At 39.2% G+C, this 27,984-nt stretch overlaps 2 protein-coding genes and 1 long non-coding RNA gene across 7 annotated transcripts in view; 1 reads left to right on the top strand and 2 right to left on the bottom strand.

The window, feature by feature from the left end:
• Positions 1-649: 649 nt before the first annotated feature.
• On the bottom strand, positions 650-21,454 carry LOC147753887 (uncharacterized). Of its 3 annotated transcripts, none has more exons than XR_015314063.1 (2): positions 21,346-21,454; positions 650-2,324 (listed from the first exon to the last, which is right to left on the bottom strand). It is a non-coding gene; the product is annotated as an uncharacterized LOC147753887 (long non-coding RNA). The 3 variants fall into 3 exon arrangements; XR_015314059.1 differs by lacking the exon at positions 650-2,324 and adding an exon at positions 15,876-18,221 and having other exon boundaries at positions 21,346-21,426; XR_015314062.1 differs by lacking the exon at positions 650-2,324 and adding an exon at positions 18,290-20,825 and having other exon boundaries at positions 21,346-21,435.
• Positions 12,152-14,931, bottom strand: Oda (Ornithine decarboxylase antizyme). Its single transcript, XM_022846772.2, has one exon. The coding sequence runs from the start codon at positions 14,316-14,318 to the stop codon at positions 13,923-13,925; it is 396 nt and encodes a 131-aa protein (XP_022702507.1). The 5' UTR covers positions 14,319-14,931; the 3' UTR covers positions 12,152-13,922.
• LOC111268031 (UDP-glucose 4-epimerase) overlaps positions 20,819-27,984 on the top strand; it is an 11,909-nt gene continuing 4,743 nt past the window's right edge. Inside the window, exon 1 of one of the 3 annotated variants that reach the window (XM_022846721.2) lies at positions 20,819-21,705. In XM_022846721.2, the coding sequence (XP_022702456.1) occupies positions 21,684-21,705 (22 nt within the window). In that variant the 5' untranslated portion in view covers positions 20,819-21,683. Of the gene's footprint in view, positions 21,706-25,388; positions 25,694-26,203; positions 26,223-27,984 lie in introns of those variants that run through there. The other 2 variants (XM_022846728.2, XM_022846737.2) reach the window with 2 other exon arrangements.

The following is a 27,984-nucleotide window of genomic DNA, read 5'->3' as shown; positions in this document are numbered from 1 at the left end:
GTATTCGGCTGTGTTAAATATGGTCTTAGCCACATAAAGCACACAATATTCTTTGAACAATTTTCACTGTCTAGACGTCCGTTGTTGTAAACTCCAATAAAAATGGTCTAATACATAATGCCGTTAGCGACCCCAGAATTACTTATTGAACATCCTATTTTTTTTTAGGTCCATAGTGAATATATATGAAAGCCATCACAACTTCTTCTGAATTTGAAGTCGCAGCTTTTGCAAGCAGGCTTATCAGCCTGGTGAGACTCACATTTTTCCTTTAAAGGACTTGCCATTAGAGAATACATTTCTAATGCATCATGTTCAGTTATTTTCAAACATTCGCATCCCGCTATATGACTCACGTATATTATTAGATAATACCGCTTTGGGGTGTTAAAAAATCGTGCTAGGTTACTGATGGATCCCCACACATTCGTCTGTAAATATCAGGCAAATTTTGAGTAGAGACTAATAATAATAATAGGCACTCGGAGTGAATGCCACAATCAATTATATAATATTGAATATTAAATGTGCTTTTATACGAAACAAAATCTTATAATAATATTAAACCTTATATTTAAATCGCTTAAAACATGTTAACTATACCAAGTATTATGCATCAAGAATCCTAGAAAAAAAACACTTCAACAAATTCATGTTTTCAGAAAAACAGCGAAACTTAAGACATACTTTATTTCAAATATATGCCACAGGATTCGCGTGAATTAGTAAAAGTATAAACTTCTGTCAGAAAGACTATATTCAGAATTTGTCTATTGCATTCAGTTCCCAAAACCTATATATTCTGGGTGTGTACTTTAAACCTATTTTTTCTTACTTTAACGTGCAGTACCGTCTTAGTTAAATATTGCTTTAAACAGCTGGCTCTCATCAACCTTCGTACCACCATCTGCCTTGTCGAAGCAATTCTCCAAATAGAAATCAATAACACTTAACTCGATAAAAAATATTAAAACTGCTTTATATTATTCTAGAGAACTTGATTTTCGCACAAGACGATAAGTTGATCTATTGATCTGCCAGTCACTGCTGGCACTATTTTTGTTTATATATATATATATATATATATATATATATATATATATATATAAACAAAAATAGTTATTTTGATCTGAAACCAAGTTTTTACCAGTTAGAAATCATTGTTCTACATCAGTGACTTGAACTTGTCTTAGGATTACAACAATGAATAGATTTATGCAAGAGGTCAATCTAAACCTTGCGTGCTTGAGTAAGGATCGCCTGGAGTGACTGTCCGTCAGATGGACATAAATGGAGAACGAGAAAAGCACAGAATACAAATAAACCATTGCTTAGATAGTTCTTTATTGTCTCCATTTATGGCCGGTGCAAATTGCTCGTGTGACCTAACTGGAGCTACGTATAAATAAATAGAGTATATCGGTTGTTTGTTGCTTGTACGAAACTAGTAATGTCTACCACTTCAACACCACGTACTTATCCTATTTTCCAGTTTTTCACAGAAGAACCCGGTTTCAGAGATATTCGAGCGAGGTTAGATGCCAGTCACCGTTAACTAGTCCATCTGTCAGCCGTTTTCAGCCCAACAGTACCCACTACAATCGCCGTAACTGAGAAAGGGAATTACTTTCTGGATGATTCCCTCACCTTACATATGTTATTTAGAAGTAAATATATATTTAATATATATTTAAGTAAATATATATTTTGTTTGCAAGAACAAAAACCAGATAGCTATTGCCACCGATTTTGTCAGTTTGTATTGAAGCTTTGCAAAAAAAAATTAGTCACAGACAAGTAAATCTTTTAATGTAGAAATCTGTATTAGTGTGATCTTCTGAACATCGTCTGACGACAAATTAGGTCTATCATGAGTCTACATAGAATTTGTCGTTTTGCAATTAACCGTATTATTTAATAAATTTTATTCATTCGCCGACACAGAATGGCATTTCTATAATGTTCCCTAATGCTTTGTGTATAATACTCCTGTTAGATTCAAAGTCAACCTTATTTAAAGCATATAATTTTAATATATCCATTTGATCTAGACTTCTGCCTTTGTTTTGATGAACACTTATGAAATAGATTACAGTCGTACATGACATCGTCGATATCTCATCGAAGTGAAGGCATTATAGTGAGCTGCGTAATGGCGGTAATCTGTTATGCGTACACAGTTAGCCGAAGCTCGACAGCTATTGAGACACCGAGATATAAACAGGATCTCTCTGTGTTTCGAGTTCTACGTCCGGTGTTGCCGCTAGACATCAGACAGGCGGTTTCGAGCGTCAAACGAATTGTGTTTATGCTCGCGCTCGAACCTGAAATACACAACGTCTGGCTTAGATTCGCACGCAAGGCTATCACGGAGATATAGGCAGAGAGAATCTCTATACGAGCCCGATTGATTCGGAGACTTCAGAAGCTTTTCCTCGTTGAACTTTGTCATACAATTGCTCCAGAAACAATCATTCAAGTTTCTAGAAGATGCGAATTAAGCGAGGCTAAACTAATTGTATTGTCCCCACGATGAGCTAGAGACACTATGCATTATCGGAAGCATTCAACTGCTGTTGTAGTCCTATTCTAACTTCCTACGGTCAGCTCCTTTGACATCCTGAAACAGAGCTTTAGCGCGGCAATTTAATCTTCGATCAATGATTCCAAGGATTAGCACCATTCATCTGCTCTTTACAAATACCAAAACGTTGAACGCGGTTTTACAGCGGTATTAATATGATTTTTGATATCTCTTCTGGTGACTCAACTCATTATTTAGTTGAAATACCATGTTCATGGTTGTGAGCAGAGTTGGCAAATTTTTTGGCGAAACAGGTGCGTAAATATGTGCGCGTTTGCTGAGCCGTTACCAAACGCTCCATACGATTCTTAGCTAATTTTTGGTTACAGGAGGAAGCAAAGGACGAGCTGGTAGAAAATGTCCTAAAGTTTCTTGCGATAAGGTATCTCAAATGACGTGAGATCGTCAAATAATCCAGTGACGCAAACTTAGCTGGGCTCGTCTTCTATTTTGCGTAGTTGCATTTTGACGGCATCTAAGCAAGCACGCTTCCTGCCCTTTCTTCATTTACGTATACGCCACCTACTTATAATAATCAAAGCGCAAAATTATTTACGTAAATTTGTTAGAATAAAATTAGTGTAAAATAGTGCACAACTTTTATTCACCAAAAATACCTCTAAAGCCAAACTACCCACCCTAAAATAAACATTGCAAATTTAAATAAAACAAGTCGAAACAAAAACTTTTATCGCAAGATCCCATTTTTCACGTGGAAGCCGTTTGGAGTCAACACCGATATCTTCTCATCGTATTGATTCCAGACGAGCTCGAAATGACTATTGTAATAGAGCTATTTAAGTCTTAAGTTTTTTATGTCGGACAATACGACGATGGAAAATTTCAAACGTTCAGAGCACGACGATCGAGCTTCGTGAACGAGTTAAGCTCGGCACATGTTATCTATCCGCAAACAAATTATGCCGTTTTTTTTTTAATAGCAACGATAATATTAAAAAAAATTCTACCCTAATAGAATGAGTCCAGAAATGTGTATGTTGAATACTACAGCTTGAAGTTATTTATTTGACCAAAGTAAACGGTTGTCAGGAACACAAGTGCCGTTCGAGTTGTCTGCATCAGAGGTTCAGAGCTGGGAGATGCAGCTGTGGGCGCACTTCAAGTAACAACGGTTCACAGAGATGTTCCACCAATAACAATGATACATTTATTTTGCTCATGCGCGCTGATTTACACGTCGTCTGCGATATCCCGATAGCAGGAGAGATCTTGGCGCTGCACTCTAACAAACTCAAACGACTTCGACAAAGAAACGATAGCTCGCTATGATTATTACCTTTTTCATCCTCTCGACATGATAAGTTGTGTGCAAATCTTCAGTATACTTAAAGTTGTTCCGATCATTCGTAGAGCCACAGAGAACAACGGTATTTAATTGCAAAATTATTCTACGCCGAACTTTGTGCTCTTATTTAGACGCATCCGGTTCTTGTCGAGTCAATCTTTGTCTCTCGGTGAATTCTGCGCTGATTGAATATTTTTTTTTTTTTTTTTTTTTTGTTATGTATTTATAGAAGGACGCTCAAAAACGAAGGAGATCGTCCTACTGTTGATTTTATCTCGACGCATAAAATCGTAGCTTTCCAGGGTCGTATTAATAATTCGCAGCACGTTATATAGAAATGCTGTGTCTGTTGACCTTAACTTGTGATGCTGCTGCTGATCTCAGTTCATATCGAATTGATTCTATCTTGAACAATATGATACACTTAGTTTTCATTGGGACAACCCTATTTCAAACCATTGTTTTCCCTCTGTATGCAATCTTATATATAATATTAGGGAACGCACATAAGCTGTTAGCTCTCGATAGTCCTTACAGGTTACTGTTCAGTAGATGTTAAATTGAAACAAATAAAACGAACCGACCGAACCCAATAGCGGTACAAATATAGGACTCGTACCTTTTTTCTGTTAGAAAATCTTTTAGAGAACAACGAGGTATAAGTGTGGCGTATACGAACAACGGTGAATCACTTTGGTAAAAATGACAAACATTTTCCACCGACAGCACAGAACACCTTCCTAAGTAAACAATCAGAAAAGAAGAGCAATAAACAAATTCAGATATTACCTAAGCAAATTATAAATAACCCTCTTAAATGCTTGATGCCACTCCGCAAAACAAAGCAAGATTCACCGATTAAAATAACCTTATATTACTAGCTTAATGGTACGTTATACACACACATGTATATATATATATGTACATATATACAAGAGGGGGGTATCTAAGTCCTGTTTAAGACTGTATCTAAGCAAAAATATACGTCTGAGAGTGATTTTTCAGCATGTGCTATCAATGTCATTCCCGGCGGCATTGTTCATTCAATACAACCGTCATTAGCTGCAATTACATTTTCAATTAATAATTTGTCGTTTTTTAACTGTTTTTTTCTCTGCGAAAAAAAATGTTTTAATAGCGGCCATCCAACTGTATTAAAAATGGCGTTTTGAGCGATGCCGATAAATTTTGAGTCCTTTATCTCCTAGTGTGATTCCTGGAAATCCTTTTCACATTTTTTAGACGTCGCATAAAAACATCCAATAATGCATACTATTAGCTTTGGCCATTGAAAAGTTTATACTCTCGTTGAGAATCGTCCCACGTAATGACATTGGAGAATAATTGATTCCTGATTAAATATTGAAAATGGCATGCTGCCTCTTATCATGATGAGTTTTCCGTCTCCCGGTACTAGGAACAGCTATTGAAGGCAGGCCCACTGGGACAAATAGCCTGCCAAAGTTTATCCGAGCTTGAATGCCCCATGCTATATATATATATATATATATGTGTCGGTTTTGAATGATAGTTTTAGACTTTTGAAGGACCATCTGAGACTGCCCTAAATCTAATCGAAGCTTCTGCGTTAGGTACCGACTATTCATTCATGCTTTCTATTAGCGAGTTCGTATTCACCAACAACTGGGCTTTTACCAATATGAAACTCGAACAGGCAATTTTTTGCATTTAAAAGACTTTTTCTTTATCTATACGTTACACATTTATGTTTTTTTCTAAGTAAAAACATCATCATCAGCTCAATTTAGTGTGCGCTTCTATGAGTATCTGTTAAAAATCTCTAGTTGCACACACGTTTGTCACAGTGAACCGCATGGATTACATTATTCACGACGGCACAAAAATAAAGACATATAACTGACATCAATAAAATAAACGAACAAAATGGCCAGTGGCCATTGGCCAGCATCAGGTTGCGATTTTTCTTATCTCCCTTCGCGTGAATACTGAACTCAAATAGCTTAAATCTGACAACATTTAACTTTACCACCAACTAACGCGATGTCTACAACAATGATCGGCCAACTAGTTTTTTTTAGAAAGAAGCCTGGCAGACAGGCTTGTTCCTGTAAACAGATGGGCCTATCTGCCGACTGTGTTAGGGAAATTGGAATTTTGGTCCTAGCTATAATACTATTTATGTCTATTGAACTAAATTTCACTTAAATTTGTCCTTAATCCTTATCACTGTTTCGACAAGCTAGAATAAATAATGCCCTTCTTTGTTATATGCTAACACGCCAACTCGTATATAGTGGATTTGCAGTGAAAGGTATAATCCAAACGTGAGATTTTTGAGCTGCTCTACTAAACTAATACCCGTACCCATTGGTAGATTAGTACGCAGAATAATTTCGATTGGATGTCTTGTTTGTCTAAAATAGACTACAAACCACACAGGAGCTTCCCATTGACCTTTTAGAGAACGATACATGGACCAAAAGTCGCCAAATAGGGTAGCTGCGAAACGTATCAGCATGCGTAAACAAATAAAGGGTAGGAGAGTTTCTCATGGTGGACCAATCAACAGACTTCGCTCTATTTTCTGCGAAATACATTAAATTCTACAGATTTGCAATGGCTAAAAACTCTGAAATTGTACAGGTGCTAATGCAACTACCTAAACGTGTTTTCCTTATGAAAATATTAGTATACTTTAAATTTGATCAAATGCATATTGGCGCAAATTTCTAATTATTATGAAATCAAATTGTCTAAGAGTAAAACGCAATAATTGCTTTTAACCCATATTATAAATAGCCTTAAGTCGTGAAAAAATATTCTTAATTAGTAGATGTAATATTATAATAAAAATATCTACTGAAACGTATAACTATAGAAACTCCAGCTGCAACAACAGTTGGCGTATGTACAAAAGCTGAGAATGGACAAACGTAAGCTTCCTGACAGTATCGTGGTAGAGAGGCCAGCTTCACGGCACCAAAATGGTTGGCGTCGAAGGGACAGGGTTACGGTATCAGGCTTTTTAATTTGACGTCATTGCATGTAAACGTTTCCTTGTACAATAGCCGTCGGTAGTAGTAGCTGCTGTCCAGACCCCCAACAAAACACAGGTGTCACTGTGTTTTTTTGGGAAGCGCTGTGGGGGATCGTATCCTTCCACTAACAATTCCAACGTCAATAGGAATGTATATTAGTTTACACGTACATAAAAGAGGAAATTCGAGTACGATGCAGTTGATGTACCAATCAATGCTGTACTATTTTTATAAAGGAATCAATGATCATAAAGTAACTATTCGATTGTCTCTGAATCGTCAGAGATATACAAAACACATCGGCTTACTCAAGTTGCTTAAAAAAAAGATCAATTACAAGCTTCATGCGTAGTTTTTTCAGAAAAACGTGAAATAACTCGTAAAAATTGTGTCAACAGGCAAGAAGTTCCTGCGAATCGTAGAATTACTAACGTTCAGTCAGTAGCTTATAACCAGCAATAGAAGATGTAGTATGCCTAAAAGAAGTGACCGTAAAACGTGACTGAAGGCCTACTTCATTTAATTGTTTAATTAAGCCAATTTAATCTTGCTGTAGGGTCATCGTCGCTCGTTTATCCTGTTATCTGGCAACGCAAATTTGGCAACAGCTATTCCGAAGATATTGTACTGCTTCCGGGAGCTCACACATTGCCTTTTACAATATATATGATGTAAAATGTAGATCTTCAAGTTTCTTTTGCTTCACTCGGTTTATAACGCAAGATATATAAACACATAATATATATTTATTTCTAGTAAAGAAAAAACTGGTAACTATGCGGTGAAGTATTGCAGTATTAACAGGCACGGCAAATATCCATGAATTTATCTAATCTTTTGCGTATGGAAACAGTGTGGTTATACAGTACCTTTTGAATTTGCAGTTTTTTTTTTTATAATGGCATCATTTAGATCGTAATAATTTTAATCAAGCTTTACATTCAACGTTTATCCTATATATATAATATAGAAGTAAAGCCCCAATTGTGTGCTGTCAATTTTATTTTTCACTCTAATTTTGCCTCAGTTCTCGCTACAATTTTCATTAGATAATATTTATTATAAATAGCCAGGGTTTTGCTTGAACATTTGTCTTATTAATATCTCAGCTACGAAACGTGCTCGGTCAAAATGCACTACCGTAATGTAAGAAATGACAACAAGGCGTTGTATGGTATATACAACTTTAAGTAATATGTTAATCCTCGCCAGAAAAAGTAAAGAGCATAGAATAAACAAGTTCTTCGCTCAAATCTTGTTGCGTACGCTAACTTCGATGATAAATATAGCAGTATTTAGACGTTTTTTTTTGCGCGTAAAAATTCGACTGTTCCGAACAAGATACAATTGATTTTTGCTACAAATGTTTCCTTTTAATTGAGGAAGGCTCGTTAGCAGTTAAGCTACCCGCCACCGGACTAAGGACTGTCGGCGACAAAAACTTAGTTGGACCCTAACGGCAGCATAACTTACGCTCTGCTGCATGAAAACTTTTCAGGATATTTATAGCCTACCCTTCCTATTAGACCGCCTATTTCTGTTACCATATAAAAGGATACAAGCCATTATAACGACTTATGGATGGTTTGAACATTTGATCATCCTGCCCAGCTGAGGTCGTGGTTTAGTGGCAGACGTCAAAGACATGCTCCTTATTGAGTGCCCTATGAGCAGCGATTCTCTTAAACGTTTCTGACAAGATAACTACACCGTCACAATGTGTCTGTTTGATAAATGCTCCACTAGCTTACGTATGCAACCACTCTATGTTAGACCCATTATGTAATACGAACGACTGTTCTGTTGAAAAGAACAAATGTTTTGTCATTCAGATGTTAAATTACTAGTTTTCACAAGAACCCACAAAAAGTATCAATTTTATCTTTCCTGCTATAACACGATGGTGAGCGATCACATCGAAAATCAGGTCTTGCAGAAATTCGTCCGTAACCAGAACTTACTTTAAAGTTCCATCATTTTTGAGCCTCGTAAACGAGGTTAAAGAGTAGGCGTAAGTCGAGCCATTCACTGCTTCCTGACCAGCTATGTTCGATATAGTCATAACGTTCAATGATCGTTACTAAATGACTTTATCTGACGAACAATTCAGAGCATCTGAAACGAGTTGTAAAGATAAATGTGTCCGACAATTAAACTGTTCTCAATAGCGACAAAGCTGCAAGGCACGCTATGATCATAGGATTGCCATGATCGTGCCATACTCGTCTGTCTTCGTTTTCTACGTATTACTTGTCGTCGTCGTCGTTTCTTGTCTAACTATGCATAGCCGTTCAGCCACCGTTTCAGACACTATTACAGCCCATTTTGTACGGTTATGGAACAAACTTCTGCTACCGTTTTTTTAGCTATTAAGCGTGTCCACTCTCAACCCATTCGTTCGCCGAATTCCGACTACTGACCGTAGGAAAGGTTCAGATTATGGTGATGTTGATAGTGATGGCGACGAGAGCGAAAATAAGAGGTAGTGGAAATAGGAAAAGGAGTTAGATAAGCCTCAGCAACAACAACAGCGCTAGCTCCGCTCAGGTACGAGGTAACTGTTCGCATACTGGTGAATTGATTAGCTACATTATACTATAATGCTCTTAAATCTGCATACTTTTTGGACTGTCTGGCGAGCAGCTAGCTTCACTGGCAGATACAGATTGGTCAGCTGGTTGCCGTTGCCGTCAGCCGTAATCAACACCGGCGTCAACCTCAACGTCAACTGCAATACCATCAGCCCGTTGCAATCTCCTGGATGAGACGCCAGAAGGCGAGCCACAGTTGTACGGTGCTTAGAGAGCTCTGACTAAGCGGCTGCCAGGGCGCCGACAGCATCGAGTACGTTAGGGAACGGACAGCGCGACGTTTACAACGAAAGACGAGGGAACGAATGGCGAGCGCGCCTCACGCTACGCCACACTACGCAAAAGTTCAACATCGTCGAATCACCCGTTGTGGCTGGCTATGGACAAGCAGACAAAGCATTAGCTAACGGAAATTCACCAACAAGGGTCGCTCGACCCGGCGACCGACAATCAACAGTCAACAACAGACAAAGCCGCAGCGCAAAGAAAGATATAATAATCCCCGAATATTGAACCACTCAAGAACGTAGCTAGAGTATAAATTATAAAGAAATATGCGAGAAAACAAATAAAAGTGCAAAATGGCAAAAATTACAGTACGGTATAGTACTCTATACGTTGTACAAAAGGATATAGCTCACCCATTTATGCAAACCTATTTATGCTAACATCTCCATATTAGGTTTTTGTATTTAATGTTATTCATCAGACGTTTTATTATACAGTAATACATCAAGAAGAATATATACGACGGAAAGAAAAACGTTATTTTGGTAACGTTTAGCGAATGTTCTCTCCTTCTTTAGCTAACCAGTGTGGCAAAACGATAGCCGCATTTGTTTGTTCCTAGCTATTGAACCCAGTGGAGTAGGAGGCAATATATAACATCCTGCGCGCTCAATATCGTCGATGTCAGAACAGCGATGCCGAGGAATAGTCCTTTCCTAGAAAGGAGTTGGTCCGTGTACCCATATGCCGGCTAATAGTATAGTTACAGCAGTTAATCTTACGGCTAGTGTTGCGCGTTTCTATTCCAACAGGCAAAAACATAATTCAGAGTTATAAACTGTAAATAGACATATGTATATATTAGCATCGGGACATTTCACCCGAATATTCGAGTGTACTGGTTTACTTGAACACTTCTTCATCAGTATAAAACAAGCTAAGGTTTTCAACCCAGTGACACCTGGATGTAGCAAAGAACTACCGACCAAAAGCGTTCGACAAAAATCAAAGCTCACGGCCTATCACGTGCACACTTGTTCTTCTACTATCTTCCTACCTCTAGTGAAAAACGGGATAAAGTTAATGGCACAATTCAAAATGATACTATTTCATAGCAAGCGATGCGGCACTCTGCAATTTTTTTCCATATTTGAGATGTACTTGGAACCGGAGGCTGTTCACTCAAACTTCTAGCAGGTCAATTGATTAGGCTATGAAAAATCAGAAACTTGATTGGTTTATAAATGTGAATTCTACTTTGGCACTATAGCGACGAGGATGGCTCGTCGTGTAAACCAGATATTCAATGCAGGTTCTAGAACCACCCTGTTCGAAAAAATCTAGGGAAAGGAATTTCTAACTCGAAAATGAATGGCCAAACGCTGTGAACTATGGCGAGAGCTGACCCACCTCAATGTGCACGGATGTTAGCGCGCTTGTCGACCTTGGTTAGCTAAATAAAATCAACAAATGAGCAACGCATGATGCAAGCGAGTATCAAAGACAGACGTAGAAATGTTTTCCTTATTTTGCTTTCGTATTAAGACATTAACCCATTCTTGGATCACATTGAGACTTGTGATGGATCCCCTTCGATAACTGTGGACGGGCAGATTACTCTATCAACGCAATTGAATCGGAGAGACATCACCCCAAACATAGGTTCGGCTGTAAAATCTCGAAGCATCTAGTTGGCAGTCTAATGTAGTTCGAGGATCACCGTGGAAAAAATGCACGAGTTATATATACACGAGGGTGTATATCATGCGATACTCCCCAGACATTGCCCTGACAGACAAGCATTTTTTTAATCTCGAAATTTCGAAAAGGAGAAGGATTAAGGTGAATTTGTTCAGTCGTTTCAACTTTAAGTTTTGAGAATTATTGAAATATCAGCATAACGTCCTTCGAAGTTTTATGCAGCAAAGCAACAAGTTCCCATCAGAATGGCACAAGGTCGTGGATAATAAGGGTGCGTAGTTTCATTGAAAAGAAAAGAAGGAAGAAGAAAGCACTAAAAGTTACGAGTTCACTACGCTACGTTTTATACCAAAAAGACCTAATATTTGTGAAAATCAATTTACTTTTCCATATTATCATGAGCGATATTAACGGGAGAACCCAATTGCATATCAAGCGCTATTCTAATAACATCGCCGTAATACAACCAGAATAAAAAATAATTTCCAAAGAGGAGCGCTTTTCTTTGCATTCAATAAATGCTTTATATCGGTCTTCCTTTCTTCCATTTCATTCAATACGAACAGGTTTATAAATGACGATAACACGTTTAAATTATAATTGATACAAAGGTGCAGACGAATTCGAAAGCGCCGCACGCCTTGTATACACCATCTATTCTATTACATAACGTCCTATTGCGCCTAATTATCATATGACAAGAGAAATAATGACACACAGATGACATTCATTATGGACATTCATTCGTTGGCTTTTTTTCATTTTTATTTAGGCGATTTTTTAAACAGTTTTTCAAAAATTTACCATTTCTTCCTACACATTGTTCATCTTTATACAATTTACCATTAACAATATGGTATTTTATTTTATGGTGGTTTTCTGTTCTTATGATAACGGGATTAATTGCGCGTTACGTTCCGGTTTTGATTACTTCATTTTCGTTTTCCGTTACTTTCTTGCTGCAAAGCAAAATGTTTGTAGTGTTTTTCAAAAAATGTTTTTATCTGTCGCCACTGTACTCAATAATTTTTCCCTGTTCAATTCCTGTTCAATTCCTGTGTATCGAAAGTGGATCTTTGTTTTATATTTATTAGATAATAGAACTGTTATAATATTTCTATTATAATTGGTATTCAATTTCCATTATATTTTATCACTTTGCATTTTTATCTCCGTGCAGCGCCCTTTACTTACATTATTTCAGTATCATATCATTATTAGTAGTTTATCATGATCATTTCATTACCATCGTAATTATTGTTATCAACGTTCTCCATCAATCAAATATGCCTCTGTTATAAGATATTAGTCGTCTGTGTATATGAGCACAGATTTCTATATGTAATTATGTGACAGGTTGTTGTTGAGGTTTAAGTCGCTTAGGTCGGCCGAGTTGCCTGAACCACGTCGGGTAATAATGATGATACCCGTGGCGTTGGCTCAATTACGCTTAGTATTATTACGCGACAGCGTCTTTTTCCTTAACGCGTTCCGCCTAAGTGCGTTCTCATCAGCGATAACGCCAGCAGCAATAGAACGCATCACAAAGTATTATACGCAACGAATGGAAACATTATATATGGAGATGCACTTTGTATATGTTTATATAAGTGTGTGGGTTATTAGTATAAGGAGAATATACGAAGGATAGTTATATGTATGTGAGATGCTAGTGTCCTTAATGCTGTTTCGATACAATTTCAATGTTGTGGTCGACTGTCGTTTTCTCGCTTTTCTTCTGCAGCTTCTATCCGTTATCTGTTGTTGAATCACTAACAAGCTTACCGCTGCTTTGCCTTAATGGTATCTGCTTTATTTACTAGCTCACTAGGACACTCGAAGTATGTGCAGCAAGTAGTGGTATAGTTAATCAGGCTGATTTAGGATGCACGCTTTCGTTCGGCAGTTGTCACCTGCACAAGGTTACACCGCACAACAGAAGGACAACTCGTTTTGTCCCGTCCTGCAAAATGACGGCCTTCCGTAACGACACGTTAGAAGATATGCTACAGTTCTACTGGTAGAAATGTCTATTGGTAGATTACTGGAAAGAACGTAGTTGTTGTTTTTTATTGTTGCTGCTTTCATTAATGTCTCTGTAGAAGTCACTATCGTATCACTGTTCGCTCTGTACTTTCAGATTTCTGTCAGGCCTTGGCTGTTTTTTGCGTTTTGACTTGCATACGCAACGAACTGCTTCTCGCTGTTAATGATACGATACGAAGGTTTCTTGTATTTTCGTACTGTCGTTGTTTACACTGGATGGATGTATCTGCTACTAATGATAGCGATGTGGAGATACAGTTTCGAGATACGGTTTAGCATTATTAGCATAGTTCATTCATTTAATTTTTCCCTCTTTTTTTTCTTATACTTATCATCATTATTCCATCTCAACTATATTTGCTGCTTTTTTTATATTAGCTGTTTCCTTGTTGCTGCTACGATTTACACAGATCTTCACAATGAATAAATGGATTGCTCAGTAGCACTTAGATGGTGTATGCCATGAAGTACAGCTGAGGATCCTGCATCTCTGCTGGGACAAGCGTGTTACCGGGGGCGAGCGACTCGAAGCCGAGGTACATAAGTGTACGGATGATGGTCGTACGATCGCTTCGTTCCTTTTTTAGCGACACGACGACAGTCTTCGCGTGAAGCTGTTCTTCGGCAAACTCCAAGAGCTCGGTGATAGCTTGCTTCGTGCCTTCGGGCAGACCCTCATCGGGCACAGTGAGCACGAGATTTTGTCCAGCTAGGACCGCCTCCCACAGGGGCATAGAGTCACGAACCTGGAATGTGATCCACACAGGCCCGCTACCACTTCCTAAACCAACAACACTAGCTACTACTCCTCCGTCGTTTTCCTTCTCACCAGTGCCCACCATCGAGTTAAAGGCAGACCTAAGCGCCCCTGCATTATCGGGCAGGTGACATCCCAGTGGACCGCCGATGATGGCCCCGGTCGGGTGCGACTTCGCGCTCCCCACACACTGTTCACCCGACGGGTTGGCATTGGCCGACCATTTGCTCAGCGTATGGGGGACATCAGGAGCACCACAGAGGCCCCGCGCCCAACGAGACGCAATAATGTCCTGCCAACGTCCCCAGAATAGCGCGATCCGACGCTGCAGACTCGAACGAACTAGCTCCCATAGCCGATGGCGCACGCGAACCTTGATTCACACTAAAAGGGCTTCTAACGCAAGTCTCTTTTTTACTACTTAAAAGCACCATTTTCACAAACACTCAGTTTCACGAAGAAGAAGACGAAAAGCGCACGCTCCTTTCTGGACCTTTGTTTGTCACAACGCGCCTTCTCGGAGTAATTAACCGATACGTAATCACTTCACAGTAGCTACTCACAGCACGGTTTTCTCGTCGTTTCGAAGTTTTGCCTTCCGCGTTCGTCGTAGCAGTCGTACAGTGATATGCTCTTCTCGGTTCACTCCAAGGGCGTCTAGTCTGCAATGTCCAACGTCGGCTCACAGCTCGCCCTAAATAACCCTCGGTAAGGCTTACGATGGTGACGTCACAACCCTTACCCATTTAGACCTAGGCGAACGGAGTTTCAGCGAAAGTCCGCAAATGCGCGCGACTTGCCCGCGTAATTTAGCAAAATGTTTCGTTCCTTTAGGCACACAGGCTTTCCTTGATAAATTGCATGTTCAACGATTTGATAAATTTTGCTAAAATCTCGTTCTCTGATGTTGCTATTGCCTTTATGCTGTGCCACGCAGTTTCAATGCAGCGGCGACCAGAGCCGCTACCGCTGCATAGAGAGAATCGTCTGGTCCTCCCCTTTCGCTTCCCTTTCACATACTGCTCACCACCAACTAGTGCTTCTCGTTCTGCCGTTCGGCCCCAGCAGCGCCGTTAGCACCTACCTTGCGCATCGAGGTGTTGCCAACTGTAGCAAATAGTGGCCCGCGGACCGCAGGTTGCTGGTAAAGCCAACCAAACCAGAAACGGCGATCCGTCGGGCGGACGGCGGGCTTCTCACGTCGCTTCGAAGAACTCTCGAAGAGCAATGCGAGCGCAAAGGGAAAGGGAAAAATTACGGATCTTTATTGAGAGACCTCAGTGATGAGAAACCAGACGACCCCTGGCCCCTCTTGGCATGGCCTTGTGGAAATTCATCTGCTACAACTGCTACAGCTCCTACTTCTACAACCAACGATGTTGAAATAGCTGTCGTGATTGTAACTGCTGTTGTCTTTCTGCTCTGTATAGTGCTAATTCTAAAAAGAATGAATAGTTGTCTTCTTGTCGCTATTACATCTGCCCTATAAGTGGTTATTGTTGTTACTGCTGCTGCTGTTACTGTACATTATTGCTATCATCAGTACTTACCAATATGTGCTTACCATTATCGACACTAAGATTAGTCACTGTCTGCAGGATTAATTTTGTTACTACTCAAATCTCTCTCGACCACAACGTCATTTTTAGAGCTTTTAGATATAACCGTTTATTATATTCATAGTACTTTTAAAAAAATATGCTACAGTTAGCAGCCATCGTGTTCTAAGGTCTATGCCCTGCAATGAGTTGAATACCCATAGTACACAAAACTTTGAACAGAAATGGCCTGTGATTGTATACTGCTAATATGGATTTCCTTCTAATTAACCCGTGCTCAATCGACTGCTCCCTGGCGATTCTATTTTCTTATCCACGTTGTCACACAGCGATCTGCCTAGTGCACACTTTGAGTCCATTTTCGGAAAGATTCAATAGAGTCTTTCCGAAAATGGACTCAACTCGAGCTTTCTCTCCGATCGATCTTATATTGTTTTAGTGGACTTTTGTCCTGGGGCACAAAGTTCTTTTTTCTTTAATCATCATTTAATCGATTTCGTCATGTCCGGTGTCGTTGTAGATCTCTAAAGGAGGGTCGTCCGGCGGTAACACACCTATCAGCAGTTGTACATCGTCTCAGTATAAGGCACTTATTCAGCATAACTGGATTTATTATTAATATATCAAGTAACACTGTTCAGTATAATTTACTCTGTCGACCTCTACTTATCGTCATTTCAATTTTTATTGGTTACATGAACAATTTTCAGTCAATAAAATATCGAGGGTCGATCGTCTAACAATACACAGTTGTTTATTGAGTAAATATACGGACGGTTAACGGTTAACGAAGCCGATTTGTCAATGAATGTGATATAAACTGATCAAGGGCCGTCGGCTTACTGAGCATGATGTACGTATCCATGGACGATAACACAGCCAAATTTTAGTCACAAAAGCACATTTTTATCACAGTCACACGACAATCCGGCTATGTGATACGGTTGACACGGTAGCGCCCTTAGCTATATTAAGTATCAGGTGAAATAGGGTAAATTTTTAAAGAGAAACCTGTAAAATTGTTAGCGTCTTTTCAAGTTGCCGTCATACTCTAATCGATTTATTATTACCGTACATATCTGTACGCTCGAAATGTGATTCGATAGATATGAATTTGTTACTGGATTAAAAAATGTTTTAAGTTATCGCCAGCTCCTCATATCTTCTGTTGTTTATTAAATATCAAGGAAACTACTGATAAACGTACGCTTTTCTTATCGCACAGTTCGAAGTTGCACGATTTAGCTCCTTGACCTATTACCAGCAATGTAAACAAACCACCAATCGGTTAGCTTTATGCCGTCCATATTACTTGCACTATAAACAACCAGCTTTTTCTCTTCTCTTTTTTAGTATAACTTTGCGGTAGGAACACATTCAAGTATGAGTACCTTATTGCGAAGTTGGCAAACGAACCTCGTGTGCAACGAATAGTTACGCGCTCGTAGTACCAGCTTCGCAGGCAATGAAAGCAGAAAAAGTTGAGCTCAAGCAGAATAGCCCGTTTCGGCTGTACTCGGTCGGGCAGAACCGACCTTGACAAAGCAATTAGTTGTAGCAATATAGTCGGCGGAGCTGCTACAAGTCAACCAGACTGACCAGCAGATACACCAGGCCTCACCAACGTTTTTTGTACACACAGTCGTACTAGACTAGATGCGAGTATCCGCATTTTCTTTTTCACCCTTATATCGGTACACCTACAACTAGTAGCATGTGCTGTACATACATTCGTGTCGATCTTCGTCGTCCGGTCACACCCTGATGACGTTCAACGTATATTCGTATACATGTGGATGAAGTTGGTCGGAAGGGAGCAGCCTAGTTGAGAAGTAAGGCTAGGAAGTTGACGTTCGCATATCCATTCGGTCTCGGTGTATTGCTAATATATAGTATCCACGCTGTAGCGGCTGCGGTGATCGCGATCGTAATGCCACTTGATGCTGGCCGTGGTGCTTCTGTTAGTCGTTGGGAAGCTTGTTACACGGCCAGAAATACCGGGAAGAGGATCCGTAGCACCGAGTAGAGTGCATGTTTTCGACAGCCACTGCGAAGCGTAGCGTCTGCTCAGAGTCACGGTTGCAGCACCGGTCGACCAGCAGTTTCCTTTTTTTCCTTATTTTATTGCGCAGCTTCGAGGTTACGAGACAAAACCACATATATAATTATAAGAAGGTGAGAGGGTAGAAGGAAAAGCGAGATGTGACGGCGCGCACGATGTTACTGGTGGCCAAAAGAAAGATGGCCAACACTCAAAACGACAGCTACACTCCCTTTATCGTTATTTTATAGTTGTTTTTTTTGCAGGGTGTCGATCAGCGCCAGCAATTCGTTGTCGGTCATCCGCGTTTCGTGGCTGCGGTCAACCTGCGTGAACGAGCGATGCTGGCAAACCATTGGTCGCGAGACGCCGTGATGTGATGCCAGCCCTGCACCAAAACACGAAATCACGTCCTTCTAAAACCATATTAATCGGCTGATCTGTATCTGTTAAACACCAGTCAGAGAAGAAGTTTCTTAAAGATTTACAAAGGCCAGAAAGTGTAGGAACCAGTGACTCAAGGATCTTTATGGGTACGAGTACATGTTAACTAAAAAGAAGCCCATACATGTGTAGCAAACAGAATAGAAAAGCAAAAGTCGACTTCATTGTAATAAAAGTAAACGGACCAAATTGAAAAACAGTAGACGAATATTGATTGGAATGTTTATACGAAAAAGTAAATGACAGTAATTTCCAGTGCCGAAGCTTTGTCCAGAGATAGCATTCGATTCGGTCGCCTCTGGCGGAAAGGAAACGGGAATTTATTCAAATGAGGATTTTTCGCTCACGAAGACAACGACCAGAGACCACTTATGTTTCGACGAGCCGAATGCAAGCAAACAGGTATTCATTGCCCTTGTTTGTCTCCTCAGAGGCTGAGGAGGTTAAATGAGTACTGCGATGGTCCACGCAAATGATGACAAAATTTAGGCTCTGACCAAATATGGCATACTTCCCACTCAAGTACGCAATTGGCACCTGCAGTAGTGCTTGTCGCGTGGTTCCATCACAAAGGGTGATAGGTGACCTTTTACGATCCGGGAACATCATTTCTTCTAGCACAGATTTCTGGCCAACATACGCCCATTGCCACGTTGAGACTTAGCTTACACGTGTTTGTATTTTATATATTGCTAGTATTATCATGTATGTTTATTTTTATAAAACTTGAAACAATCCATTTCATTATTGTCTACAAATACCGAATAAGTGAAATACCTGTTGTTGTTGTTGTTGTTGTTATTGTCAGTTTTTGAGTAAATTATAGATAAATAATTACATTTCATTTATCGGCGATAAACGCCATCTCTATGACTGATATTCAGTCTATTGGGCATATGCAATTATGATGGATTTAAGACCTAGATTCTCTGTCCAGTTGTCTGCTGCATGAACCAAAAATATTATCGCTGGATCGTCAAATGAGTCGAAAATATGAAGCTGTTGAGGTCCGTAAAGTTGCTGTGCTAATTCATAAGATATTATGATTAGGAGATGGATTGTCACAAAACCGAACGCTCAATACCTACTCTCTTGGAAGCATAACCCGTTGCATAATATAGGTGTGACATTGCCATTTTTACCGTTACACCAAGTGAAAACCCGGAAAGCCATACTTTCGAGGTAAAGGCCCGAAGGGGTCTTTTAGGTTTAAATTTAGGGTTTTTTAGGTTTCAAGCGGAAGAAGACTCACAGTAATGTATGAAAGATTTCATTCAAATTATTCATCCAAATAGCATTAGTTCTTATATATAATAAGGCACGATATTCATTTATTTCAAGTCTTGACTTCTGACAGGTGTTAGAGATAAGAGTTGAATGAAAGCATTTTACAATCAGTACATCAGAACATCTCTAGAGTGTTTGCAAAGCTCTCTTATGTGTTAATTGTAATCGATCGACACCTCCTTGTAACGGAAACTCTGTGGAGTGCTTGCAATGAACCAACCGCTAGGCACGAAAACCTTGTCGAGAAACATTTTAGATAAAGATTAACTACGAATTTCGGTAATAGCAAACGCTCTGAACCGTAAAACAATTCTTATAAGTTTTGTTTAAGTAGACCATATTTTTAAGCTTAGCTGAAAAAACAAACAAAAAATAATGGCATTAATCTTATTGTATGGACACAGGACAAAAATTATGAGAAAAAAAACTGTAACAACTGATTAGCTGATTGTAATATGATAATAAAAGTGATTGTTTCAATTTTTGCTCGGGTGGTTCCCTCTTATCAGTGACGATTGCTTCTCATACCCTGCACTTCTTCGATCTGTCAATTCAACAAGATCCAGTTTATTAAATCTTCGAGAACAATTTTTACATATCTGTTGATATGCATAAATATTATGCATATGTGATAAAATTATGTACCATATAAAAATGGATTACCGTGTGAACACGCACACATTACTGTGAGTTAAATAGTTTTCATCAAAACTGCTCTTCACAATCCGGCATGAATCAAGCAGCGTAGCTACCTCTGTGTGAGTAAATTCAAGCGCATGGTTCCAGGACACAATCACTAACCCGTAGGGAAAGATCATCATCATCTCGCTGATCTCGCTGAACATCATTGTTTACAAATAAGGCACTTTGAGAGGAAACGTTACCATATGCCAGCATCTACAGCAACGCTATTTAGGACCTTTGTTTTTTGATTAATTTTATTTCTCACTACAACAAAACATTTCGTCAATCTACATATTAAACTGTTTTTCAGTAGCTTCCGTGCCGCTTAATCGTACGGTCCCTAACAAATAAACAATTCATCCAACCTCATTTAAGGATTTCTAGCAGACGACGCCTCTCCGAGTGTCCTCTGCTTGGACGTTTTCCACTATCATCTGTCTGCTGCCCGCCTCCCCATTCTCCGACGGCACATTGCTCGATCTATCCCGGCTTTCACTGACAGCTCCCTCTTGTGTTCTCTCTACAGCTGTGTTCGATTTTTCGGCTTTGGGTATTGCCGGCTAGTCGTTTCTGGTTGCTGGAAAAATGATATTTTATTCGAGTGGCGCTTCGAGATGTTGATTTTAGAAAGGAACAGTAGTAGAAGTAGCAACGGTAGTTTTTTTAGCAGCCAGAGGAGAACTGCTGTTTCGAAATCGACGTCAACAGCAATCCTGTCAGCGCTAACAGAGAACGCTATCAGTTCTTATGACGTGCCGTGTGATCGCCGCCATTGAGTTCGTTTGTATCAAACTGCCAGTGGTGGTAGGTGTCGCTCTTATACCCGTTCACCCTTTTAGAGGTTTGCACGGCTAGCCTCCTAACGTGTGAGGTCGGAACTTTTGGCTTAGAACGGAATAGCTACTAAATTACAATCTTCGGTTCGGACGAGCAATGCAACGTAGGCCATTGTTCGGACAACAGGTTACAAAATTTTTTGTGATCGCCCTACATCACGCAACTTATCCGCGTATCTGTCTGTGTGCCTGTACGTACAATGGCGTAGAATCGTACGCTTAACACGGCTCCAGCTGGCGTAAAGCTGCTCAGCTACTAACCTGTGTATCGAAGAGAATGGTAGTTCGCGGTCGTTGTCGTCGTACTAGTGGTCATCGTTCTTGCTATCACGATATTGTCAGCCACGGAGCCAATAACACTGTTAGGAATTACTGCTCAGTCAGTCAAACGAGTGCTGGTGAACACAACAGAGGCTACTCTGCCCAGCTGGTACCGAATAATGCAGCGTCGCCTTTTGAGACTCCTGAGCAGGTGACTACCCACGAGAGTCAACGATTGGCAATCGCCGGTGACGTGACAGGGTACGCGCTACCGCAGAGATAAGCCGTAATCATACAAACCATTTTTAACTGACCCATTCCTTTACTGCAACATCGTCATGCGAATCGCACAGGGATCAGGTACGTATCGATAGCCATCTCTCTCAATTTGGGTTGGCCAACTAAGCGATTGGTTGCACTATATCAACCCATCTTGGTTAAACGAATACATGCATATGCCGAATGTATAAGCTCGTTCATCGATAACTGTCGAAACGTATGAACATTAGAAAAGTTATCTTGACAATTAGGATTGAAAATTTTTATCTTGGTCCTAGTAGTTTATCAGTTAACTTTCGTATTATATTATGGATCATATTATCCGTAATGAGACTGATAATAATAGAAGGAACATAATCTACAGGTAACCGAACCCCATCGTGTGCGGGTTTACGAGACGTTTTAATCTCGTTTAGTCAAAAGGTTTTCAGAAGCGACATTGTGTACTATCTAGTCTGCGTTGCCAGTATTGAAGATGTGGGGGCTATCACCTAACAAAACAGAGGGGGGTGCTCGTCATCTGGGGGCACTATATGCATACGAAAGACTAGGGATTTTTGGTTTGGCCACGAATGAGTTCATAGAATAGCCCAAATTATTAACTTATACGTCATACGGCAGTTCAGGATACTTAAAATTCGAAGTCGTGGAAATATTAGGTAGGAAAAAGCATTGTCATTAGCTAGTTACACTAAACTGATAATCACTTAATTTTTTAAATACACCTGTTTCGTTTAAATATTCATGGCTGCGAAGTACCTTAGCACAGTAGTAGTTTGGTAAATATTTCACTACCAGCATCAGTAGGAAAGAATCCCACTCTTGGACCCCATTATACGAACTATATTAGGATATATGCTATTTTGGCATTCGCCTGTATCTCTTAGGAAAGATGTACAGATGTACAATCATACAAACATAATCACACGTTTAACATACACATTAGTCGTTTCTGTGCATATGTACGAGATTGGCCGAAATGAAACTTTCGTACGGAATTCTGAATGACGACGACACCCGCATCAGGAATGTGAGAAAGTGCTTTATGGTTGGTCAGTCGATCTCCAGTATTCTATTATTTTCAAAACATATTGAGAGCAGTAACTAGTTGATTGCAGTGGTTGGCTAGTTATGGCCCTTTGTGTAACAATCTCATAGATAACCCTGAATTTCTCTGCAATTGTGTCAAACTGTCAAGGCCCAGGCTAACACGAAGCTTCAAGATTGAGAATGGCGGCCGGAAACGTAATATCTGTATCGAATGCAGATGTGAGCACGTTTTGTTTTTATGCGACTTTCTCGACAAAACGCTGACAAAAGCACAGGCTATTACTACATAGACTTCAACGAATTAAATAGTAGTTGGGTTGAATTCTACGTAGTATCGAACGCAGCGTAGCAATTATGTTGACTGTAGTTTGACTACAATGACACTGCCGGTGTCTAAGAATGAGCGGCTAAAGGCAACAGTATGGTGGCCTCTGTGGTACTCCTGTGGCCTACGCGAGCGGTTTCCGGCTGAATCTATCATGCTTTGAAAGTAAAATTATGGCTTGGTTGGATAGGTCATCATATACTGTAAAGTTATTTTAGTTGGTTATGGTCTTCTTTTTCAGATACCCCTCAACTCATATTGATTTAGCAACTGGCAGTTCAATCTGTGGTGTAATATCATTTAGCTATACACTATTCGTAGGCAATTCGAGTAATGTGAAGAAGTATTCTGTGCCTAGATTAACCTTCTTTTTTTGTGTATAATCCGCAACACACAGGGACAAATATCATTTATGTTAGATATTTGATCTAAAACTTTTTCAACATTATATTAACAAAAGGATGCACTTTGATAACTGTAATTGTTTACGGCGAGCAACGCAATATATTTAGCAAGAATGGACATCTATAGGCGAACCATGCTGTCGTATCGTACGAAAATGCATTCTAAAATCTCATTTCCTGACGACCTACTGAATCATCCGGGCAACATTCATAAGGCTATGAATGACCACGTGAATAGGGCGTAAAGACGATACATTTTGAACGTTTTCTTCGAATCTTTATGGATTATTATTGCTGAACGGTTTTAGGTATTCATTTAGCCTATTAGTGTATTAATATTCTAGGAACACTTATACTACTAGGGACCTTTTTACGACTGAACCTAGAGGCTGAACAGATAGTGAAAAATAGGATACTCGTCGTACGAGAGTATTAGCAGATGTAACATTGATAGTGTTGTAGAGAAGTAGCATTGTACGAGTTTGCTGAAACTTCTAAAAAGCTGATTGCGAAGTAAATCTAAATCCTTAGCGGTAACCTGAAATATAATAGATTTAAAGTGGCAAGAAATGTAGTCTCGAAGAATGCACCGTTAGCTTCGGCAAAATTCACTCATTGGATTGATGTTATAAACGGTATTGATGATTTAGGCCCAACGATTGGTAGCTAGGGTTTTTATTATAGTCAAATGAAATTACTGAATCGTCCGGTCATACCTGAATCAAAAAGGATATTATAATAGCGTTTTCTTTTTTTTTTAACTTTATTACTGCTAATTAGCCAGTACTTCACTGATGGTACAAAAAAAAATTACCGTGATTTGATATTATCCATCAACGATTTAGTGGAAAAGTTTTTTATCGTACCTGTATAAAAAAGTTGTAGCATCACATTTTGACCCTGCTATTTTGTAAACCTTTATACTGACCTATTCTAACTAGACGAAACTATTCTAACTTGCAGATAGATGATATAGGTTGACGTTTATTTTGTATACTATCAAAGATGTGTGTGTATGTACTGGCTAATTAGCAGTAACAAGGTTATGATATTTTCTTGTAATTCTTGACTGACATGACGACATTTCTGTCAGGTTTACGGTGACAGCTAGTAGCGTGTTATGGTATTAATTAGAATCTCTGTATTTGGCCTATGTAAGATCGTGAGCGGTTTAGCTAGACAATGTCGTCCGTTGGAATACATCTCACTTTCAGTTTGAGTGCATACTGTAAATATTGGTATTTCATTTCAGTGTTCGTTACTTTTGCTATACCGATCCAGGAATCCTACCAGTATTTAATTATTTTCACTCATTCACCCGTCTTTCGAATGATCATTATGCTACAATCATAATTGCTGTTTCTGCTACTACTGCTGTTTTTTTGCCGCAATGTTTATGACAGTTGTAACAATCGTCTATAGCTGACGGCTGTGCGGTCGATAAACAGTATCGGTTCTTTTTTGTTTCTGCGGTCCAGCCTCCTCAGCTCTTAGAATCGGTACCAATAGCTGGCATGAACAATCTTCTACCCGGCTTAGTAATGTTTGTTTGTCTGCACCTAGCCAGTAGAGCATTTTCGAAACTTACTGGTTGTGACTTTGTTCCGCGCGTAATATTCTCGACATATCATTGAATCTCAGCTCCGCCACATCAAATGCTTTGGTTTAATAGACGTTGTTGAAATATAGATTCGTATCGAAACGTATATCTGTTAAACGCAAGCCCACTTTCAGGACATGTATATTATAAACAGATATGCTTTTCGGTCAGGCCTTTGGTTATTTGTATGGTATGTGTCAATGAAAAACTGGCTTGAATAATCGTTATCGCTTTTCGCAATATTTGCCGTAGCTTAGCTGTTGGGAAATTCCTTCGATTGTGGCCATTATCAGCACACGTCCAGGCATGGTTAAAAAACTTAGAGAGCAAGCTAGCCATGAAAAATATAAACTGTGAGCTTGTCTGCTGGCGAGGGCAGCAGAAGCCATTGGTCACTGTTAGCTGTTTTAGGTCCGTCATTATCCCTTCCTCTTTCGTCAAGTGACGCCTAACCTTTTTTACGACGGGAAGTCGGACTTACAGTCATGTCAGACAGATCCACCTGTTCCCTATAAATTTATTTCACTTTTCGCTGCCATTGCTATCCCATAATTATATTATCGTTAAGCGATGTTCGAGCGTTCTTTCCTACACGGTCCGAACAAGTGTCATCACCTACAATTGAATTCAGCACATCAAGATCAAAACCTCACCAATTTATTTCTCGCAAGTGAAAATCTACGAAGGGAGGTATGTCAGCGAGTCTGTAACTTTTGCGTAACCAGACATCTGTGCACATGCTATGAACTACTTGAAATACAATTAGCTTTATAATAGTGGTAAATTATAGCATCTGAAAGGCTTTTGTAGATACAGATAAAATCGTGAATATCGTTGACGTATTATAAATAGAATAAAATTTAAAATAGCAGAACTTCCCGTTCCTAGCTATCGGCTATAATATCAGTTAAAGCTTTGCCTATGCTTTACATGCCAGTAAAGATTTAACCTAATTATATTTTGGTACCATATCCATCATTCAATATAGATTCCTTTCCTAACACGATTTCAGCTCGGTGCAGATCACTAAGGCTTGTACCGCTTCCTACATCTTATGCAAATGGCGTGTTTATTAGTTTCAATACGAACTCGTAAATATGGACCGAAAGATTAACATTCGGACGTTTGGTAGTCACTATTCTTTACAGCACTTATGTATCTAGAGGTTTGACGAAAGTCATATCAAACTCACTCTGGGATTTTCCCTGGTTGTTGCATCGTAAGTAAACATAACTAAAAGAAATTTTCTATATTTAAGCTTACTTTCGTATTGTATTCCTACTGACTCTTGTTTACTACAGGTCCTTATAAAAATTAGATGTCAATATTTAATACCAAGACTTGTTTGTTTATGGGTTACGTGCTTAGTTGTAATTTTCATCCTCCTTTATAGATCTAACTCACGTCTTACTTCGAATTAATATTGTCGCATACAGAAGCGCATGCCCGATAACTGTACTTTAAAGACGTTAGTTGTATTAATGGCGAAGTGTAGCTTTGAGGTCAAGATCCATAATTATACATGCATAACAGCTTTTCACGGTAATTAATGCCACGGGTAAAGTATATTAATTCTATATACTAAGTGCGCGCAGGTTGGTTGTGATTAAGAAAGAGTTCCGTTTTACTCGGTGTAAATGGATCAGGTTAAAAAAAATCTTCTACTGTTAACAATCAGTTTAAAGGTGCTTGTAAGTAACAAGAAAACTTTCTTTCCAAAACGAGTGCAATAGTGCCCCTTTATCCAAGTGATGTCAACCTGTATGCACACAAAACATTATTTGCTAATAAGGCGGCCTAACTCATATTAGGCTAGCGAGTTATTTAATGAACTTTTCCACAATTCTTTGCAAGTTGACTGTGATAGGGAGAAGCAAAGTAAAAACGTAAACAAAAAGTTTTTTTTTTCTCTAACTTCAGACTCACATCAGTTCTGCTTTCATTGTGTGCACATTAATGTGGATTTGTGTTGGCGTAATACATTTGCTTAAGATACCTTGAGGAGCACAAAATCATTTGTAGGAACATTCATGTCTTCAAATATGTAAATTCCCAAACAAATAAAATGTAGGTTTTGTATTATCATTCTGTGGAACATTCCCACGGGACTCAATACGCCATGGTAATTTGCAGCTTTATAGCATGCAGTCATACAACGGCCTGTAGCAACCATAAGCGGCGAATCACGTGTGTTGATCTTTTTCCCTATGCTTTTAAATGTTACGTTATAGATGGCATGTAATTAGTGATTGTAGACTGTGTGCAACAATACAGTACCGAGCTAAAGCTCAAGCTTATAGTGATAATGGTAATTATAGTTGATATTTAAAATGTGGTATTTACATTTTCGATACTATATTTTTTGTATGGAACTATTAATGGATCAGCAATGAATATCAGTTGGAACGCCTGAAAGGTCCAATCAGTGTATATATCTCTAAAGTATTAATATATCTTTTCTAAGTCGAACACAGATGAATGTAAAGTACCCAATTGTAGTTACCTCAACACTATGCTAAATGAATTCAAAATACTACTCACACGTCGCCCAATGTTTGTTGAATAGTTTGTGTTGATTATTTCTGTTAATATTGTTCTCTGACGTAAAAACGATTAGCTCTGTACGTCCTGATGCATTAGTTTGCTGCAGTAAGAAAAATAGCCAGTTATTTGACCGAATGTTGAAAAGGGTCCACAATGCAGGTGCCACGTTAAAAATCTTTGTAACACAGCGTCTTTCCACTACAATACTCTCTATGCATAATGCTTTCCGGAAACTGAGGAATATCGGTCAGCCCCAATACGTAAGAATTGACCAAGCATGTTACCGATGTCCTTTATTAATAATTAGCTTCTGTGATAGTGGTTCGAGTGTCCTGCCGTAATCCTATCGTTAGCAACATTATAGACTTTGCCTTTAGTTTACATGTTAACTGGGGTGCGGAAACAAAATGTTTATTTTACGAAAATTTTTCTGCCAG

This window comes from Varroa jacobsoni, unplaced genomic scaffold, assembly GCF_002532875.2.
Source record: "Varroa jacobsoni isolate VJ856 unplaced genomic scaffold, vjacob_1.0 scaffold_131, whole genome shotgun sequence".
Classification (NCBI taxonomy): domain Eukaryota; kingdom Metazoa; phylum Arthropoda; class Arachnida; order Mesostigmata; family Varroidae; genus Varroa; species Varroa jacobsoni.
This window is presented reverse-complemented; position numbering and strand designations above follow the sequence as displayed.

Excerpts from the sequence above, each read along its gene's own strand:
- Oda (XM_022846772.2), bottom strand. The coding sequence starts at position 14,318 with ATGGTGGGCACTGGTGAGAAGGAAAACGACGGAGGAGTAGTAGCTAGT.